A 22,332-nucleotide genomic window follows, 5' to 3' on the forward strand; every position below is an offset into this window, starting at 1 on the left:
AGCCGTGCCGCCCCGCCTGCTGCGGCAGAGCAGTTCAGTTCCCCTCCCCTCACAAATCCTAAACCAGACAGCAATCGACCAACAAACACAACCGTGCTGCCCCACACCCACAACCCCCCCCAGCCGTGCCTCCGCTCCCCGCACAGCCCCGGGACGGGGGGCGGCTGTCACGCGGCCCTCCACGACCCCCCACAGTCCCTCCTGCAGCCCCCCACCCAGCTGTGCCGCTCCACACAACCCCCCACCCCACGCCATGTTGTCCCCCCGCGCGGCGCCCAGCTACGCCGCTGCCCCTCATAGCCCCCATCCGTGCCATCGCCCCCTCCGCCACTGCACACACAGACCCCGCCACCTCCCAGCTGCGCCACCCGCCCCCGGCGTAGCACCACACACGGAGCCGCGGTTACCGACCGTACCGTGCGTGCGGCGCCCAATCCACGAGAGACAGAGACCCCGGCCGTGTCCTCCAGTGCACCGCTGCGCTCAGCGACACAGCGGCGCTCTGCCCAGCGGAAGAGAAGAAGAGTAAGCGAGGAGCGGGCGAGAAAGGTCACGTGATTTCCGGGCTCGGGACTGTCTAGTTGCCGTGGTGTCTCTATGATCCCCGGCTCCTCGCCTTTACTGCGGCTGAGCATGCGCAGGAGACTGGCGTGCCATAGCAACCGGATCAGCGACAGTAGCAACCGTAATGGTGAGTCTGTTCAAAGGCGAAGCGGGGAGCTGGGGGAGGGGCTGGGGGTAAGGGGAGAGGCGGGACCTGGCCGGCTGGGGTGGCTGAGGGGGAGAGGAGGTGACTTTGCTGGCGGGGGCAGCGAGGCGGGATTGAGGAGACCTGGTTGGGGCGGGGGGGTGGCGAAGGAGGAGCAGGGGGACCTAGTGGGCCCCCCTGGCTGTGGGAAGGGGAGAGAAAGGGGCCTGGGGAGCCTGGCTTGGCCATTGGAGCATATTTCACTGAACGTGGCAAAGTTGGGCCGGACTCTCCGTGTTTCTCGACACAGAGAGGAGGAGCCTTTGCCCCTCCTGTGTTCTGAGCCCTGCGAGGAACCCATCTGGCCCCCAGCATAAGTTAGAGCAGCCTCAGGGTTGTTCTAACTGGCTCTCAGCTGCAACAGCATCCTAGAGGGTGTTTTGCAGTCCAGAATAGCCAGAGAGCAACTTGCTGTCGCTGTTCCCCCTTTCTCCTTGACAGGCCCCTACAACGGGAGCTGCAAGGGGTGTTGGTGTGGAGTGAACTGCTTGGTAGCAGAGCCAATTCCTGGAGAGGTATAAATAGTGGGCCACAGGGCAACACATAAAATGGCCTGCTATTTAGGGCCCTGGGGTTATTTCCTGCAATTGTGAATGGTTGTTATAAAGAAACAAATAAACCAGAAAAAGGTTGTGTCTTGGAAAGAGAATTATTCCAGGGCTAGATCAGAATAGCAGGAGCAAATTATCTTATGCCTCCTCCTGGAGCTGCTTGAGTGCCAGGAATCACCATCATTAAAATGCTGAATTAATAGATGTTTTGAAGACTGTAGTAAATACACAGTCTATTTTGACTAGCCTGATTACAGCTCCCTTTCCTGTGAAATTCCATGTGGTTTTATTTGACTGAAATGACCAAGAAGAATTAAATGCATAAAAATGAGGATGAACCCCACTTATCTATTTTTTCCCTGGGAACATTGCTGTATGTGTTGAATTTTTGTAAATGTTCTGTAACGATCCCTTGTAAGAAATGATTCCATTGAGGGGGCAGAGCATGGATTATTTAATATTTTTCTATTATATTTTACCAATCCTCTGTGTGTGCAGATTTCTATTTTTTCCTTAGATTATTTGTTGTTGTTCTTGTTCCTGTAACATCAATGTGAGCTGTCAAGGGTGACATTTTCAGCCCTTGATCATTTGGCATAATCAGCAGCAACATTTTGATTACTTGTCATTCCTTTCAGCAATCTAATCTCCTTTAATCTGAGTCACTCTGGGAAAGCAGCCAGTTCCCAGGTGAAGGAAGCCTAGTATTGGGCTGGTTCATGTGAGATTTATAGCAAGGCTAGTTGGTGCACCATGCGTGGGATCAGTGAAGCCTTCCAGTAGGAAGAAGGCAGGCCATATTGGTATTCTTGCTGGAGTGAATTTGAACCCACTCCAAGAAACCTGATCTCTGATTTGTGCTACTCAGATGACCTATTTCCCTGTTTCTAGTTTTCATCCTCACCATCAGCATCAAGCCAGGTGTCAGCAGTGGGAGAGGCAGGACGGTTAGGGGTGCAAATCTGAAGAAGTCAGGAAAGAAACTGGTCACTATATTTAAATTATATCACATGGATTATTTAAATTTAAAATGCAGTCAGTTTTTAGGCTAGAGTATGGGAAAGAAACTGTACTAGTCATCTTTTTGTTTAATGGTGAGTGATACAGATCAAGAGTTCAGGCTGATTTTATTATATTTGTCACCTCCCTTTGAACCAGTTATTTAATATTTATTATTGCAGTAGCATTTGCATGCTGCAGTCAAGTTGGGCCCATTGTGTTAGGCATCGAACAAGCATATATTAAATGACAGATCATGTCCCAAAGAGCTGAAAATCTAAAAGACATGTACTTTTGTTGGCTCATCTGTGGTCCTTCACAGGGATTGATAGAGTTGTGAGAGTTAGTGAGGGAGGGATGCAGTGTTCTTAATTCAGGAATGATTCTCAGCCCTATGATCCTCTTGGTGTTTGATTCAGCTAGTGTGGTGGAACAAATTACCAAATGTCTTTTAGGTGATTAGATATTGATAAAGGCTAGATGGCAGTAGCTTAATCTAGATAAGATTGTGTTGATGATGGTAGGTTGGGGAAGCAACTGGAAGAATTGGTGAAGTTTATATCTGCATCCCCAAATGAAGGAACATATCTGCCAGTTGAGACACAGGTTCACAAGTTTGGAATTTTGTTAGATTCTGGATCACTTTGACCACTCAGCAGTTTTAGCCATGCATATGTTCTGTAGTCTGACAAAAAGCACATGTACTTTCCTTTTGTATCTAGAGCTGCTGCTGCTGCTGCTGTTGTTGTTATTATTATCATTATTAGTTATTTGTATTACCATAATGCCTAGGAGTCATAATCATGACAGGGACCCTGTTGTGCAAGGCTCTGTACAAACACAGAACAAAAAGATGGATCTTGACCCAAGGGTCTTACAATCTAATCTTTCTACTATTATAGATGCTTTGCACTAGCATAAGTATAGAGCATAATAATAGCATACTATTATAGAGATTGCATTAGCATAATATGCTCTACATGGGGGTTACATGATGAGACCATTCAGAAACTAAAGTTAGTGAGAATGGGATGCCTGTTGTTGAGTGGAGCATTGGACATAAAGTACATAACATTAGTGTTCTCTGATCTTTCAGCTACCAGAAAATCTCTCCCTGTGCTGTACTGTACAGTTAAGATTAGCAGAGGTGTTCAAGCTGGAGTCCTCTTGATTTTTAAAGTGAGGAAGCAGTTGACAGGTTGTTTTCTCTGAGAGATCCTTGACTCTGAAACATTTCTCCCTCCTTTGTCCTTTAGAGCCTTGATTTTTTTTAAACTTTTTGGGCATGCTACCTTTCTTCACTGGCATTAAGATAGAAATAAGTAGAGGATTTAGTGGGGTTTTGCAATGGGCCTCAATATGGTGGTTGGGGTATTTCAGTCAGGTATACCAAGTTTCTGCTGTTACTGTGGGTCAGTCCATTAAGTGAATATTGTATGGTAGCTTTCACGCTTCTTTTTTTAACTGAACACAGTGTGACTTTCAATAATTTGAGGTGCCTAGAAGCATAGGATAGTTGATGGAGAAATAAAAATAAAATAAGAAAATCCCACAGGCTACACCTGACCCTGTGCAGAAAGGACAAAGTATTCCTTAGTGTGTTTCAAAAAGGCTTAGCAAATTTCCACATGGGAAAGCTCTGTGATAAGTGTGATCTGCTAAGGCATTAAGCCAAATTCATCAGCAGAAACTTGGTATACCTTTCTGCAATACCCCAACCACCATATAACTCCTTTGGCTTCAATAGAGATTCACCAGAGATGCAGAGAACTTGGTCCAGTATTCCAAGCCCTGTACTACCTATGCCTACAGAGAGCAGGCAAGATCAAGAAGATGATGTGCTTGGTCTCCTGGGGTAATTGTGCATGTATGTTCAAACTTACTGCACCACTTCTAAAATTGCTATTGAACGACTCACTGAATGAAATTAAAAGTAGCTTTTGGAAGGGGGTTCTTCATTTCTGCTTCTTAGGATCAGTTGTAGGAAGAGAGACCATGGAACTTAAGGGGAAAAAACTAGCTCTGCAATGAACAATTCAGCCAAACAAAATTATAATGATTCTTCTTTTGATTTTTGTTTAGGCAAAAGCAACAACTATTAAAGAAGCTCTAGCCAGATGGGTAAGTACAAGAGAAGTATCTGTGGTTGTCTCAGTAGTACTCTGTGGTTTGGATCTCAGTTGTAAATAGGATGGTTTCATCCAGTTTGATAAATTCATTACAATAATGTAGAAAAGGTAATTTCCTTGAAACATCTGCCACTAAAAGAAGCTTCATGAAACAACATTATTTTATTAGTGTCTCACTGAAATCAATTTCATATGAACCCGTGTGTGCTATTCCTATTAAATTGTCCTGACCATGAAAACTGTATTTTAGTATCTGGCCTAACGCTGCCAGATTGTACATTGACAGAAGATCTGATACTACAAACAGGTTTTTCTCTGCAGTATGTCTTTTGATTTTCTCTGTCTAATTATACTCTGTTCAATTTTGATCACCTAATTAGAGTTTATCCCTAGCACAAAATAATCAAGGATGAAATCCTGGCCCCATTTAAGTCAATTGGAGTTTTGCCATTGACATAGTTGAGCCAAGATTTTATCTGAACAGTGCATGAAGCAAAAACTCCCATAAGTAACTTTAAAAAAAGTCTGAATTCAAAACTAAGTCTCTGTTTATAATGTTTTAACAGTGTAAGGGTTAAAGATGACTTACATCAGTATCGTCCATAAGTGTTTTTCCCCATGCATGTAGATCCATTGCATTATCCCCTCTGCAAAGTTTAAATAAGCAACAAGTTTATTATATATTATTCTTTTTCTATTAGACTTAGTATAGATCTCCATTTCGTGGGATGTGCCTATGGACTAAGTGCCTTCACACTAAGCCAGGAACCCTCTAGAAAGTTCTGTTTGTTGGAGATCACACAGTTGTGATATCAGACAATGGTATGGAAAATAGTTCAGAGACCTGATCCAAAATCCATGGGAATTTTTGCACTGACCTCAATGTGGAAATCATGGGTGTGACACACATGCTCAATTCCTTCCAGATACTAGAGAAGTTATTTATACTGTTTTACTTTCTAGAACAGTGGTTTTCAAACTTTTTTTCTGGTGACCCAGTTGAAGAAAATTGTTGATACCCGCAACCCAACGGAGCTGGGGATGAGGGGTTGGGATGTGGGAGGGGCTCAGGGCTGGGGCAGAAGTTTGGAGTGTGGGGGTGAGGGCTGCAGAGTGGGGCTGGTAATGAGGGGTTCAGGGTTTGGGGGGGCTCTGGGCTGGAGCAGGGGGTTGGGATGCAGGAGGGGGTCAGGGCTCTGGGCTGGGGGTGCAGGCTCTGGGGTGGGGCTGGGGATGAGGGGTTTGGGGTACAGGAAGGGGCTCTGGGTTGGGGGGGCTCAAGGCTGGGGCAGGGAATTGGGGCACGGGGTTGGAGCGCAGGCTTACCTTGGGCAGCTCCCTGTCAGCAGCGCAGTGTGGGGGCTAAGGCAGGCTTCCTGCCTGTCCTGGCACCACAGACCATGCTGCGCCCCAGAAGTGGCCAGCAGCAGGTCCAGCTCCTAGGCGGAGGCTCACAAGTGGCTCTGCGCTTCTCTCACCCCCAGGCACCGCCCCCTTTAGCTCCCATTGGCCGGTTCCCGGCCAGTGGGAGTGTGGAGCCGGTGCTTGGGGTGGGGACACCACGTGGAGCCTCATGGCCCCCTCACTTAGGAGCCAGACCTGCTGCTGGCCGCTTCTAGGGCACAGCGTGGTGTCAGAACAGGTAGGAACTAGACTGCCTTACCCAGGCAGCATCGCCAAAAGGACTTTTAACGGCCTGGTTGGCGGTGCTGACCAGAGCCACCGTGACCCAGTGCTTTACATTCCGTGACCCAGTACTGGGTCATGACCCACCGCTTTTAAACCATTGTTCTAGAAGGTTCAGGGCTTGGTGTGGAGTGTATAGGCACAACCTAAGAGTAGGATAATAGAGCTTTGTTACCATGTTTGGATTTTCAGTTCAGGATACTCCTTTTTCTTAACTATTCTTCTCTCTACTCCCAATCTATGTCCTTGGGAGATGTGATAGAATCTGACTGAGTCCCTCCTGGTTTCAACCTGTTTCTCCTTCTATATGCAAGTTTATTTTGTTTACAATATAAACTCTTCAGAACAGGGACACTGTCAAAATAATAGCTAAGCACATGAACTTTCTGATACTGGGCTAACATCACCATAGTAGCAACAGCAGAGACCTTTTACAGCAAACACCCAGCTAGAGCAGTAGAAGGAGGGAAAAAGAGACAGCCTGGGTTTTCTCACACCCCAGGACCTGGCATGTGGACCAAGTGGCCAGTATACCTTTCTGGAGGCACCCATGAGAGATGAAACATGCCAGGCTCCCCCCTCCATAAATGCTTACCCAGCAGCCCTAGCACATGGCCCAGCATCCCTTTCCAACCTCTCAGGGCACTACATGGACCTGGAGCTCCCCACAACTCCTGGAGGAGAGTGGTGGGAGAGAGCTGGGTTAGTCTATCCTCTGTCTGCTCCCCTTGACCTACCCCCAAGACCTAGTACTTGGACCCAATGGTCCTTCTTCCTCTGGAATAAATGCCTGCTCCTGCTTCTAGTATGTAGTTAGTTCAGTAAGTCAAGTGGTGAAGGTCTGTGATTCAAATCGTGATGCTGATGGCATTTATAACTTCTTGTTGCATGTAATTAAACTTGATTTTACCTTTTCCCTAACACACCCCCCCCATTACAACCACCACCAAACCCTAGGAAATTACATAGAAAAAAATTACATTAGAGGAACATTACTTTGGTTGCAAAGTCAAGCACTTAAAAGTTAGGAAATACCAGTTTTTTATGGTTGCCTACACAGCCTAAATCCAGCCCCCTTCTTCATATGCTTTAAGATAGTCTTTAATGACGTGATCACATACTATTTTCTCAAAGACCCCTGCCTTATTCAGTGCACAGGATCAGACCTCCCAATAGTCTTGGGTGTCATGGGACCTAATTTCCCTCTAAGCTGTGCGGCCGCGCAGCAGGCTATAAAGGACCACACAGGTGCACAGCCACAGGGGTGTGGAGAGGGGAGCAAGTTGGGGCATGCAGGGCTGCCGCAGGGAAAGGTGCCTCTCCCCTGGCCCCATAGCTCCTGCTGGCGGGGAGAAGCATCTCTCTCCAAGAGCTGCTGCCGGTGGGGAGAGGGCTGGGGCGAGTCCTCTGGCCCCAGCCCCGGGGCAGCCTGCAACCCAAACTCCTCATCCCCGGCCCCACCCCAGAGCCCTAACCCCCAGCTGGAGCCCTCACCCCTGCACCCCAACCCTCTGCCCCAGTCCTGAACCCCCTCCCATACCTCAAACCCCTCAACCTCAACCCAGAGCCCTCATCCCCCTGCACTCCAACTCTCTGCCCCAGTCCTGAGCCCCTCCACACACATTCTGAACCCCTCGGGTCCACCCCCGCTACATGTCAGCTTCATATGGGTGCACATAACAAAATTAATTCCGCACATGGATATAAAAATTAGAGGGAACATTGCATGGGACTGCCCTGCTTTGACCCCCCCGAACTCCCAGTCCTGGTTGAAATGGCTTCTGTCCCATAGGGCTGGCTGGGCTTGGCACCCCTCTCTGGTTTGGGCCATCTAATCCTCTGTATCCATCTACAGTGGGTCAGACAGGCCAAACCTGAGCGGTGCTGCAACCTCAAGCACCAGGGACCAGGTCACAACACCAGGAGCAGGGAGCCAAGCCCAGGCAGCCCTATGGGGCAGGAGCCACTGCTGCAGGGTGAATGCAGGGCAGGCTCACTCTGCAACACACACCCTGGGCCCCTCCTCTCCTTCCCCCCTTCCCCCCAGGGCAGCACCTGTCCTATGTTAGCTATTTCAAATGCTGGGAGATACACGAGGTGGATGCAGAAGGAAGCAGAATTAAGTCTACACAAGCATTCATAAATCTGGCATTTCCTAACTTTTGAGTGCTTGACTTCACTGTAAATAATGACAGGTTTCAGAGTAGCAGCCGTGTTAGTCTGTATTCGCAAAAAGAAAAGTAGTACTTGTGGCACCTTAGAGACTAACCAATTTATTTGAGCATAAGCTTTCGTGAGCTACAGCTCACTTCATCGGATGCATAAAGTGGAAAGTACAGTGAGGAGATTTTATATACACACAGACCATGAAAAAATATACATTGTAAGGAGAGCGATCACTTAAGATGAGCTATTACCAGCAGGAGAGTGGGGTGGGGGGAGAGAAAACCTTTTGAAGTGATAATCAAGGTGGGCCATTTCCAGCACATTTCCAGGAGTTAACAAGAACGTCTGAGGAACAGTTGGGGGGGGGGGGGGGGAGGAATAAACAAGGGGAAATAGTTTCACTTAGTATAATGACTCAACCACTCCCAGTCTCTATTCAAGCCTAAGTTAATTGTATCCAATTTGCAAATTAATTCCAATTCAGCAGTCTCTCGTTGGAGTCTGTTTTCGAAGTTTTTTTGTTGAAGGATAGTCACTTTGAGGTCAGAAATCGAGTGACCAGAGAGACTGAAGTGTTCTCCGACTGGTTTATGAATGTTATAATTCTTGACATCTGATTTGTGTCCATTTATTCTTTTACATAGAGACTGTCCAGTTTGCCCAGCGTACATGGCAGAGGGGCATTGCTGGCACATGATGGCATATATCACATTGGTAGATGTGCAGGTGAACGAGCCTCTGATAGTGTGGCTGATGCGATTAGGCCCTATGATGGTGTCCCCTGAATAGATATGTGGGCACAGTTGAATATTCCTTTAACACTGCGGGGTTTTTTTGTTTAATTTTTTTTAGCACCAAAAGTGAATGTTCTTCAGTTTACTGTTTAACAATTTCATCTATGCTTTGAGACTTACTGATTTCAGATTGTGATTTGAGACTTTTGTGCCTTACACCTAGACCTTTTGGTAGCTGATTTGTCACTGATCTGGAAATATGCATTCCTCAGAACTATGACAGGTTTCAGAGTAGCAGCCATGTTAGTCTGTATTCGCAAAAAGAAAAGGAGTACTTGTAGCACCTTAGAGACTAACAAATTTATTTGAGCATAAGCTTCGTGAGCTTTCTTTTTTCAGAACTATGAGGAGCCCAGATCAATAATACAGTTTAAGTCTGAGTTACCCTGAAACTGATGTAGTGGGAAGTAGGTTTTCTACAACCTAGCACTATTGTTAGGTATATATTTTTGCTGTGTCTGGCCCCTAATTCAGACTGAGATGAGTAGGTGTAAAGGGCAGAGAGGAAGAATAGATGCTAAGGGAAACAACTGAGTTTGCTGGAGACTTGAAATCCTGAATCTGATCCAGGGATCCTCCCTGTAAATTTTTTTTTAAATACATGTGTTGATAAGCATTTTTATATCCTGGAAATAAGCCAGTCTTCTCTCTTCTTTTTCTTTAAATTAAAGGGTTTTTGTGTGTGTGTCTGTTCTCATCCCTGTTAATTACACAGTTGAGTGAGGGTCTGGGTTGCTGGAAGTGAGGTGTAATTCAGATGAACCACAACACCAGGAAATACAAACAAGATTTTAAACCCTTTTTCTTCTGTTTTCATGAAGATTAGGAATAATTTTTATACCAACTGCAGATTCCAATCAGTGTCTCATTTTTTGCCCTTTCTTTTCATTCTTTGTTTTCTTCAGGAAGAAAAAAATGGCCAGAAGGTATCGGAGGCCAAGGAGGTGAAACTATATGCCCAGATTCCTCCTGTAGAGAAGATGGATGCATCTCTGTCCACACTTGTTAACTGCGAGTAAGTTCTGTTAAACAAACAAACAAACCTGGAAACAGTCAATTTTTAATCATCACTTCTGGTTTTTTGAAGTCTAGGTTTTCTCTCCTCTACCTCTACTACCTCTAGTTGTGAGCAAAATATCTCTTCAGTCCAACACCGCTCCTTTCTCCTAAGCTCTCTTCTTTCTCCCACAGAAACATAGATCTGTTCTTCTGCTTAGTGATATCATTGCCACTTACTTGAGAAGGCAGAACCTAGTTCTCCCAGACATTAACGCGAACTCAGCATTAATACCAGTCCATTGAATGGCTGGTAGATGGCATTGAAGTGAATAATTTCTGTCCCATGTCTGGAGTCCATCAGGCCGTGGACAATCATGTGGTCCCTTTGAAGACTCCTGAACTGTTGTGGCTGCATAACCTTTTTGTGTGAAATTGTGAGCCAAAGTCTACACCACCACATCCAGATGCTCAAGCTTTCTCTAGGAACTGCTGTTCAGAAATAGAAGTCTTGAGATTCAATCTCATATGGTAATAGTACCGAAATTCATTTGCTGCAGTATTACCTTCTTAACAGCTTAATGACTGACTTGTGCTGAGGTCCTGGTTCTCCAAAGGAGTAGGAATCCTAGTATTAAGGCCTAGAGCATCCATGACAGCTCATAGTGCTGCTGCTCCTGGCATTGCTCTTGACCAAAATATGTCCAAGAGAAACATTTGACTCCATATGAATGAGGAAGGAGGAGGACAAAATAGAGCTAATTGGTAGCATCAGAAAGAAAAATTTGGGAAATATTGTAACCTGTCTTTGGTTTGAGTCAGGCACACAAAGGAGAATGCCACACATATGGTATAAAATTGGTGGTGGAATCCCAAAAAAGTGAAATTTAAATCTTACAGAGATGGATGATTTGAGGAGAACAGGATTGTGCTTGTATCCAGTGGTTTACTACATAATAAGAGAAGAGTAAAATGTGATTTCATTCTAACAAAGTGTTATTTGTAAGAGGGCCTTCTTCTGATCCAGTGATTCCTGTTGCTCTGTTAATATAAGCTGTTAATTATTCTTGCTTTTAAAGGAAGTTGTCTCTGTCTACAAACTGCATTGAAAAAATCGCCAACCTGAACGGCCTAAGTAAGTGATATGTCAATGACTGATTGTGCTTATATTCTAGCTGCTTGGATTAGATATGTTCCATAGCTTGTGAAACATGGCCAACTGTTGACATCCTGTTCTGATATCACCTTTCATTACCCCGCTTCCAAATTAAATAAATAAATAAAGGGGACTCACCAGGAAGGTGGGAGACCTTGGTTCCAGTCCCCATTTCACATCAGGCAAAATGGGGATTTGAACCCACATCTTCCCACATCCTGGTTCAGTGCTTTAACCAGTGGGCCACTGGCTATAGGGAGGCGCTGTTGCCTCCATTTTCCTTAAGAAAGTGCCGACCTGGCTGAGGCACCTAACTCTATGGGAGAGTTCAGGACTGTACATCCTGAGTGGTGGGGAGGTGCCTCCCTCCAGCCCGGACTTAGGTGCCTAGCTCCCTTCGAGGGATGAGGCTTAGGCCAGGTTGAATCATTTAATTGTGTTTTACTTAATGTCAATATTACATTGGGGAAAATCTTGCTTCCTGCAACGTTTGGGATTTCTGAGTACAAGAATATTTAAGGAGTAATATTTTCCCCAGTTGGATGTCATTTCAGGTAACATCAGTTCACCAATTTTATATTTTAAGGTTTATAATAACTGAACAGATACTCAAAAGGTCAATGTTAAGTGCTTTTGGAAAACGTACCCATAGTTTTTCATCGTGGTTTCAGAGAAGATGAGGATAATTTGGCTAGATCAAGAGTCTTTTTCCATGGGATGGGGAGTTTGGGAAATTCAAGGAAACATGGTTCCAATAGGCTTCAGGTCTGCTGTCTTATGAGTGGCATTTACTTTTTCCCTTCCAAAGACGTCACCTAACCACCTTTTGACATTACACCCTATCGTATTCTTCTCACAGAAAGTAATATGTCCAGGACTTGTACAGATCCTGGGATTTCATTAAGAATTCCAGTTGCACCTGGATTTCTTCATGAAAGCCCATCTATTTCCCCTTCTCTTCCACCTCCTGTATATAGGCCTTCTGTCATCACAACCTTCCTTTACTTACAGGTGTGGCTGGCCAGGACAGGTCACTGTTGACCAACCCAAAGCCCATCCCAACCACTCTAAACAGCTGATGTGCTTTCTCTGCAGCAGCCATTGGTACATGAGTGGAATATTCATTTGCCTCATCATTAAATAGTACATACTGTATTTCTCATCATTGTGCAAACAGGAGAAAAACAAGATCATTAGGTAATTAATGCCTAGTTCAAATGCACACCGTGAGAAAGGGCTTGAACTAGCCGTGGAAACCATTGATTAGAGGTTAACCTAACTAGACACTATAGAATGTTTTTGTGCATATCTGGAAGAACAGCTGGAAATGAAGTTTCACGAAAAAGACTCTTTGTTTTTGATAGCTTCAGGTGTTCTGGCACATCACAAGAACAATTCGTGACTGAACAAGAATAGGCAATTTGAAAATAAATCTCATCAGAGTGGCTGTATTACTACTAGAATCTCACGGGCCAAAATAGTTGACCTCTTTCTAATCAGACACAAGTTGCTATAAAGTAACACCAGGTATTGCCTCCTATTCAGGAATTGAGTCTGCCTCCTTAGTAGTGGTCCCAATCTCTCCTGGCCTGGGAAGTAAGATCAGGACCAAAAATTTAATCTTGCTTCACGCACATGAGCACTAGAACACCAGAATGGCAGCCTGTTTTGTTCAATCCCTACCTGGACTGGATGTGAACAGGCAGCCTACAGATGAGACTTTCTAATACCCATACTTGAGCCATCCACTCCACCCATTCATTACAATCTATATATAGAACAGTATGTAGTTTGCTTCTGATATGTCATTCTTCCTTAATATAGCCTATTCAGAATACAAACCTCTCTTGTCTGTGGTATACAGGATGTTGTCAGATTTCCAACCACTCTTTATATTTTAAGCACAGTCATTTGTTAATAAGAAGCTCTTCTCCCTCCATTGCAGAAAACTTGCGGATTCTTTCATTGGGGAGAAACAACATAAAGAATCTGAATGGGCTGGTATGTCCCTTTTTGTAGTTTACATTTATTAAACTGAGCGATGAAGTGCTACGTAATTCTTGCATCAAGGCATAGGGGAAGAGTGATTTCCCTACCCTTGCATCTCTCTTCACATAATTCAACCTTAGTGCCTAACCATTTATTTTGTTTTACTTACTACATGTTGCTGATAATGCGTGGAGTAATCTTTCGTTTCCCTTGTGCCAGTCAACCACCCTCTCTTCATTGAAATCTCTCCTTAAAATGCCCTCCCTCTTTACAGACTTTAAATGCTAATCCACCAAATAAAACATTTAAATCCCCCAATAAGCTTAAGAGGAACATTTTTCATTTTAAATATGCATTATCTGCTACCTATATTGTCTCAATCAGCCAACTTTCCCAGACCCCTTTGCTGTTGCTTTTGCTGTTTTTCTAACCTGTGATATGATCCTGTAAGGCCCTCTACACATGATTCCCATAACATGAGATTCTGCACACAAGAGCGGGGCCTTAGATTGTAAGATCCATTGGTAGAGAGTCCTCATTTTCTATCTATGTGTAAAGCACCATAAACTCCAGTGGCATTATATGAATTATAACTTCTGCTCCCTTTGCTTATATGAATCTCATCTCCTGCCAGAAGGTGCTTTTGGTATTGTGGTCAAATACTGCACACATTGGCCTGCCTGTAAATCACATTGTGACTCTACCTATCACAGGGGTGATTGGCACGCTGAACAATGAGATAAAAGGCATGTGGCAGAGAGGCAAGGGTAGAAATATAGATAACAAGGCAAAGATCTAGAGGAGAGGAAGCATATCAGGGTCAATTTTATTACCTCTGTGCTAAGATGTCTGTATAATTAAAACCAAAGAAATAAAGGAACGAGTTTGTTCTTCAAGAGCCTCTGTGCATTCCTGCTTGCAGGATATGGCTTTTCAAGGCAGTTCCTCCACTCAGCACCAGGGCTGCTGTATCCCACAGGTGTGAATGCACAGAGGTGACTCTGAAGGAACAACAGTTATGGTAAGTAACCTCTCTTTCTCCTCTTGCTGGAGGATTGTTGAGGACAGAAAGTGAAATTTGAAACCTGCAGATATAAGCATGCACTTGTCTGAAACTATGCAATCCCTTATATTACCTACTAAACCTCTAAAACGGTTGATGAACTGCAGTCATCTAGCACTACAGAACTCTCCACATGCAGCTAAAATAGCTCCTTTCTCTCCATATGCCTTGAGTAGAACTCTGCTCTGCTCAGATGTTCAATATATCTTGCTAGTGTCTTGATTTATTTTTCTAAACAAGCTGAGAGATTTATTTCAAAACTTGGGATTTTCTTTCCTTGAAGCTTTGTCATCCAGAATTAGGAACCTGCTTAAAAGAAAACAAGGAATATTGAAAGATCTGGTTCTGTTTGTTGTGTGACATAGTATCTGGAGGGGAGAAAGGGAGCAGAGATAATCTGGGAAATATAGGAAGACTTACTCTCACTTTTCTGAGAGGTGTTATAATTTTCCAGGAGGCAGTTGGAGATACATTAGAGGAGCTGTGGATCTCATACAACTTAATTGAGAAGCTGAAGGGCATCCATGTCATGAAGAAGCTGAAGATTCTCTATATGTCCAATAATTCGGTGAAAGATTGGGGTAAGCCTGGGCCCCTAGGTTCTCTTCTGAAATTTTTTACTGAGTATGGTGAGTGTGCATCAGCTGAGACAGCTTGGGTCAAAGTGGGGAAACTGGCTTCTAAGGTTCTGAGTGGGCAAGTTTAGCATGGAGCCTGCAGAGATGAACAAGCTGTTCAGATTGCCTGCTCATACAAGAGAATTAAAAAAATATTGAGAAAGTCTGTTTATTCAACTTCTGTGTCATAGGTTTGTTCTTTGAACAATCTATCTGACCCATTGCTTTTATCATCTGTCATCTGCATTCTTCATCCTGGTACCCAATTCGTACCCAATAAATCCATATCCTTCCTCACCTAAAACATCCTGGCTGTATCTGTGCAGGTATTGAAAAGCAGCCTTGGTGCAGATGTGCTTTTTGTGTTCCGCAGTCTAACATCTTTTGTGATTGCAGCAGAGTTTGTGAGACTGGCAGACTTGCCATTCCTGGAGGATCTGGTGTTTGTGGGCAATCCACTGGAAGAGAAATACTCTGCCGATCAGCAGAGCAGCTGGGTCGAGGAAGCAACCAAACGAGTGCCCAGGCTGAAAAAACTAGATGGTGAGCTGTAAGCAGCAGCTGGGTGGCATTTATTGTACAAGATCTTTTGCTTAGTGTAATGAGAACAGTCAGGCATTGGCTCAGCACCACAAAAGTACAACTGTAAGATCTGGAGGAGGGGTGGGAACCAACTCAATGAGCAGCGTTCTTTATTTTTCCTTTCAACACTTACTCCACTATGTGTTCACCTCTGCACAAGCTGAATTGTTCAGCCATAGCCTCAGCTTCTTCTGAGAGTGGATTTTCGAGTGTTTGAAAGAGGGTGAGTGCTGTGGAGTTCCTCTGAATTGGCTTCAGCCTTCATAGTGACTTCATGTACAACAAAAGCTGTTTCAAATTAGACCTGTCACTTTGCATCACTACAGCTTCAGAGAAGGTCTTGCTCTGATGTGTTGAACTAGTATCCAGTCAAAGTACTCATAACAGCATAACTTAGAGGTGCACTGAAATGTGTTTTGTTTTTTTGAGAGACAATATCTGTTAAGATTTTAAATCTCTTGTAGAATTCACATGTTGACTTAATGATGAGACCCCAATAACGTAAGTGGATTTATCTCCTAACGCCCATGTTCAGGATTCTGGGTTTTCCCACAAGAGATGGTGAGAGGGAAAACACCTAGATCATAGCAACGCGGTATGTTCTTTACCTTGATTCTAGGGCTAGGGATGTCATCAGCTCTTTCAGGGGAAACACAGAATTCCAAGCTCTTGTCCTGGCAGGTAATAAAAGGGGAAATGATTTTCAAATGTTGTGTTTTGTTTTTAAACGTATTTAATGTTTTGTTAATGGCTGATGATCATAAATCTTTCTGGTATTTATTTAAAAAGCAGCTCACTTCTCCTTTAAGGCAAATCTAAAGAGCTTCTGTTTGAATGGCTTCTAAAGGATGAAGGGTTGGTTGGGTAATAGTGGACAGCACGAGGGAAAAGTGGGCAGGGTGGGTAGCAGCTGGGAGGTGAGTGGTGGGGAGAAAGCAGCAGTAGGAGAGGCAGGCAAATGGGTGAAGAATAGAGTATCAGTGTAGGGAGCAAGAGCAGAGGATGAGAAGTCAGAGCCTGAATTATTGAAGAGGTGGGAGGAAAGAGGACACTGAGACATGGCTAGAGAGAAATGTTGATATGAAGAATGGGCTGGAGCAACAGGTGCTGTGTGAGAAGAGTAGACAGCTGAATAGAGAAGCTGGTGTGAGGCATGTATTTGTATGATCAAAGGGGTAACTGTTGTTTACATAACGACACCAGTGCACTGTTAGAATGGTACACACCAAGGTTTAAGAGTTAATCAGTGTTCCTCATACCCTGTCAGCACGAGATCATGTACCTCCAAGAGAACGTGTGCAGCTGTCCTCTTGGGATGGTTGCACTGTGGTGTCTCAGCACAAACACTGTGACCCAGTTGGGCAGAACGCTGACCACTCATTATTGGGAGACCATGCTCTAATATACTATAGTCCCTGCTACTCAAGAAATGGAAGCAACAGTGTAGAAGAGAGCTCTTAAGCTGAGGCCTGGGGTAGTGAAGGAAGAACCAATAGTTAGAATCAGGACAGGAGGAAGATACTCAGATGCATGGGAAGCTTGATTTGTTGTCTTCAGTTAAAAAGCAGTAGCAAAAGCCTTTTTTGCTGGTGGCAGCTTAAACTCATTCTTGCTTCTCCTCTGCACTCCTAGTTGACTAGCATTAGTGGATACTGCATCAGTGATTCTTATCAGGCCTTTTCTCTTTCTGTTTTAGGTGTCCCAGTTATTAAACAAGAAGAAGGTGAAGAAGGAGAAAACTAACACAACTCTTTCTTGTGTGGTATTATATTATTTAAGTTTCTTCAGAGCAATTCAGCACACAAAGCTTTTGTATAAATGTTTGTTTCAAAGAAAATATTTGGGTAATTTTTTTTAACTAACTCATCTCCATACTCTCCTTTCCTCACCCAAAGAGTTAATTACCAAAACATGGGGACACTGACTTTGTACATTTCATGTGCTCTTCTGTGAGGACTATTGAAAGTGAGATTGTCTGTCTGATTAATTTAACGAGAGACCTTAACTAAAACTACGTACTGATTTTTATCCTGTTTAGTGATGCTTGTAGATCTGTCTTTCCGGTTATGCTAGAACAGGTTTTCTTGTTAACGGTCTGTGCAGCTGAACTTTTTTTTTCTTTAATCATTTGAAACATGGAGACCAGAACAACAGTGTTTTGTTTTACAGACTCTTTGCAGGCTAGGCTTTTCGTTATTTTTTTAATACTGTCACAGGTAGAAACAGTTACTAACTGTAACTGGCTCTTCAAGATGTGATGCAGATATGTGTGCACGCCCCGCGCAGAGTCTTTTGCCTAGCAGTACCTGTAAAGGGGCAGCACTCGTGTCTTGTGGGCCCTCCCCTGGCTATATGAGGCGGAGCCACCCTGACGCCACTCAGTTTCTTCACACCAAAAGCCTATGAGAGGAGACTCTGACGCAGAGGGAATAGAGGGTCGGTCGTAGAATACATGTCTGTATCACATCTCGAAGAGCCACACTTACAGTAATTAACCATTTCTTTTTCTTCAAGTGGATGCAGACATGGATTCTGCTTTGGTGACTTCTAAGCAAGCACCTCAATCTGGGAAGCGGGGCTTGGAGTCTACTGCAGTAGGGATCGTTTTTAAATCTTCCGCCGTTCCCAGGCCTTTGTTCCCTTTGGAAGATATAGTAGTAGCATAATGATCCATAAATGTATGTGTGGACAACCACATGGCCGCCCTGCAAATGTCCACTATGGAAATGTCACTGAGGAACGCTATGGACATCACTTCCACCCTCTTGGAGTGAGCCCATATCCACGGAGGAGGCGTAGCCGAAGCTATCTCATACTCAGTCTTGATACAGGATGTTATCCATCTAGAGATGGTCTGTGTAGAGACCACTTGCCCCTTCATGAAGGCTGCATGTGACATGAACAGGCGAGGCGAAGCATGAACCAGTAGTCCTGTCAAGATAAAAGGCTAGACATCGCCTGACATCCAGAGTACGGAGACGCAGTTTTTCTGGGGACGAGTGCAACTTAGGGAAAAACACAGACAGTGAGAGGGAACTGAGGGGGTTGGGGCGGCGCCACCTCATATAGTTAGGGCAGGGGCCACAGCCACAAGGCGCATGCACTGCCCCTCTACAAGTACTGCTAGGCAGAAGTCTCTGGTCCAGCGTGCTAAGCACACACCCACCAAAGTGGAATACACATCTGCATCTACTGGAAGAAGAATCACTGCCCCCTCAACACTTCAAGAACATGTGAGGCTGTCTTTTCTGCCCTTCTGAGCTCTGCCAGTTACCTGTAGCTCAGTAGGCCCAGTAGTTGTCATGGGCTCATGTTAGAAAAGACAGTGAATGGTCTAATGATCTCCTGTTGTTAGCAGGTTTCAGAGTAACAGCTGTGTTAGTCTGTATTCGCAAAAAGAAAAGGAGTACTTGTGGCACCTTAGAAACTAACCAATTTATTTGAGCATAAGCTTTCGTGAGGTACAGCTCACTTCATCAGATGCATACTGTGGAAAGTGTAGAAGATCTTTTTATATACACACAAAGCATGAAAAAATACCTCCTCCCACCCCACTCTCCTGCTGGTAATAGCTTATCTAAAGTGATCACTCTCCTTACAGTGTGTATGATAATCAAGTTGGGCCATTTCCAGCACAAATCCAGGTTTTCTCACCCCCCCCCCCCACACACACACAAACCCACTCTCCTGCTGGTAATAGCTTATCTAAAGTGACCACTCTCCTTACAATGTGTATGATAATCAAGGTGGGCCATTTCCAGCACAAATCCAGGGTTTAACAAGAATGTCGGGGGGTGGGGGGGGTTAGGAAAAAACACGGGGAAATAGGTTACCTTGCATAATGACTTAGCCACTCCCAGTCTCTATTCAAGCCTAAGTTAATTGTATCAAATTTGCAAATGAATTCCAATTCAACTGTTTCTCGCTGGAGTCTGGATTTGAAGTTTTTTTGTTGTAATATCACAACTTTCATGTCTGTAATCGCGTGACCAGAGAGATTGAAGTGTTCTCCGACTGGTTTATGAATGTTATAATTCTTGACATCTGATTTGTGTCCATTTATTCTTTTACATAGAGACTGTCCAGTTTGACCAATGTACATGGCAGAGGGGCATTGCTGGCACATGATGGCATATATCACATTGGTGGATGTGCAGGTGAACGAGCCTCTGATAGTGTGGCTGATGTTATTAGGCCCTGTGATGGTGTCCCCTGAATAGATATGTGGGCACAGTTGGCAACGGGCTTTGTTGCAAGGATAGGTTCCTGGGTTAGTGGTTCTGTTGTGTGGTATGTGGTTGCTGGTGAGTATTTGCTTCAGGTTGGGGGGCTGTCTGTAGGCAAGGACTGGCCTGTCTCCCAAGATTTGTAAGAGTGTTGGGTCATCCTTCAGGATAGGTTGTAGATCCTTAATAATGCGTTGGAGGGGTTTTAGTTGGGGGCTGAAGGTGACGGCTAGTGGCGTTCTGTTATTTTCTTTGTTAGGCCTGTCCTGTAGTAGGAGACTTCTGGGAACTCTTCTGGCTCTATCAATCTGTTTCTTCACTTCCGCAGGTGGGTACTGTAGTTGTAAGAATGCTTGATAGAGATCTTGTAGGTGTTTGTCTCTGTCTGAGGGGTTGGAGCAAATGCGGTTGTATCGCAGAGCTTGGCTGTAGACGATGGATCGTGTGGTGTGGTCAGGGTGAAAGCTGGAGGCATGTAGGTAGGAATAGTGGTCAGTAGGTTTCCGGTATAGGGTGGTGTTTATGTGACCATCGTTTATTAGCACTGTAGTGTCCAGGAAGTGGATCTCATGTGTGGACTGGACCAGGCTGAGGTTGATGGTGGGATGGAAATTGTTGAAATCATGGTGGAATTCCTCAAGGGCTTCTTTTCCATGGGTCCAGATGATGAAGATGTCATCAATATAGCGCAAGTAGAGTAGGGGCGTTAGGGGATGAGAGCTGAGGAAGCGTTGTTCTAAGTCAGCCATAAAAATGTTGGCATACTGTGGGGCCATGCGGGTACCCATAGCAGTGCCGCTGATCTGAAGGTATACATTGTCCCCAAATGTAAAATAGTTATGGGTAAGGACAAAGTCACAAAGTTCAGCCACCAGGTTAGCCGTGACATTATCGGGGACAGTGTTCTTGATGGCTTGTAGTCCATCTTTGTGTGGAATGTTGGTGTAGAGGGCTTCTACATCCATAGTGGCCAGGATGGTGTTATCAGGAAGATCCCCGATGGATTGTAGTTTCCTCAGGAAGTCAGTGGTGTCTCGAAGGTAGCTGGGAGTGCTGGTAGCGTAGGGCCTGAGGAGGGAGTCTACATAGCCAGACAATCCTGCTGTCAGACTCCAGCGAGAAACTGTTGAATTGGAATTCATTTGCAAATTTGATACAATTAACTTAGGCTTGAATAGAGACTGGGAGTGGCTAAGTCATTATGCAAGGTAACCTATTTCCCCTTGTTTTTTCCTAACCCCCCCCCACCCCCCGACGTTCTTGTTAAACCCTGGATTTGTGCTGGAAATGGCCCACCTTGATTATCATACACATTGTAAGGAGAGTGGTCACTTTAGATAAGCTATTACCAGCAGGAGAGTGGGGTGGGAGGAGGTATTTTTTCATGCTTTGTGTATATATAAAAAGATCTTCTACACTTTCCACAGTATGCATCCGATGAAGTGAGCTGTAGCTCACGAAAGCTTATGCTCAAATAAATTAGTTAGTCTCTAAGGTGCCACAAGTACTCCTTTTCTGTTGTTAGCAGTGGACTTATAACTAATCATCTTGAACTGCACTGGAACTCAAAACTTCATTACTGAGAAGGCCATGATATATTTATTTGTTTTTAAATGTAGCAATGGAAACTCTTTGCATAGGTTTTGGTGGAATTTAAGTACTTATTGGCTTTTTCTTTACATTGTTATAAGAAATTAGGCACTTTAGATTTGAATACATAGACTTTTACTAGCCAGTAGCTAGCTTGTGGTACTAGCCTGAGCATGACTTTCTTTTTAGCTGAGTGATTAATGTAGTTCTTCACAGCTCTGGAATATTCTACTAAACTAAGGAGGTTGAGAGCTGTTCAGAAAAAAACAAATGTCCAAAAGACCTGAGGGTACTTTTATAAGCTTTGATTGCAGGGTATTCATTTGTTGTTTCTAAAGCACAGACCTAGGCAGCCGACTAAAAGGTTTAGGTAGCTGCTGGGGAAAGGACAGAAGAGATTAGAAGTAGGATCTGGAAAATAAATATTGATAAAGAGCTAAATTGCTTTGCCACATGGTGACATCTTAGTGAAGTCCCCAGATATGACAAGTAAATATTTTTTAAACGAAATGCATGAAATGATGATTAGAGAAAGCACCACGGACCCCTAGAAAATGGATAAAATGACCTAAACAGCTCAGATTGCTAAAGTTCTGGGTTTACTTTTCCGATTCCTGGTACTAATTCAGTTTAATCAAATTAAAATGGCAGCAATGAGCATATTGCTGTATGACAGAGGTGGGCAAACTATGGCCCGCAGGCCACATCCAACCCACGGGACCCTCCTGCCTGGCCCCTCCCCTGCTGTTCCCCCTCTTCTGCAGGCTCAGCGCGCCACCAGCGCTATGCTCTGGGCAGCCGGGCAGCACAGTTGCAGAGCCGCGGCCTGACCCGATGCTCTGGGTGGTGCGGCTATTGCGCAGCCAGCCACCGGTGCTCCAGGCAGCACGATAAGGTTGCAGGGGGGGGTTGGATACTGGGCAAGGGAGTTTGGGGGTATGGCTAGGGGTCAGGGCGGTCAGAGGGTAGGGAACGGGGGTTGGATGGGGCAGGGATCCCAGGGGGGCAGTCAGGAATGGGGGGGGGGGGTTAGATGGGGC

The 22,332-nt window shown here is 44.7% G+C and overlaps 1 protein-coding gene across 2 annotated transcripts; it reads left to right on the forward strand.

The window, feature by feature from the left end:
* Positions 1–578: 578 nt before the first annotated feature.
* DNAL1 (dynein axonemal light chain 1) lies at positions 579–18,892 on the forward strand. 2 transcript variants are annotated; one of them, XM_074955615.1, is made up of 8 exons: positions 579–691; positions 4,381–4,419; positions 9,979–10,088; positions 11,149–11,204; positions 13,171–13,226; positions 14,732–14,858; positions 15,294–15,437; positions 17,173–18,892. In XM_074955615.1, exons 1-8 carry the CDS (start codon positions 689–691, stop codon positions 17,217–17,219), a joined length of 582 nt encoding a protein of 193 aa, XP_074811716.1. In that variant the 5' UTR covers positions 579–688; the 3' UTR covers positions 17,220–18,892. The 2 variants fall into 2 exon arrangements, with proteins under 2 accessions (XP_074811716.1, XP_074811714.1); XM_074955613.1 differs by having other exon boundaries at positions 602–691; positions 15,291–15,437.
* The last annotated feature ends 3,440 nt before the right edge of the window (positions 18,893–22,332 follow it).

The sequence above is a fragment of the Natator depressus genome, chromosome 6 (assembly GCF_965152275.1).
Source record: "Natator depressus isolate rNatDep1 chromosome 6, rNatDep2.hap1, whole genome shotgun sequence".
Lineage (NCBI taxonomy): Eukaryota > Metazoa > Chordata > Testudines > Cheloniidae > Natator > Natator depressus.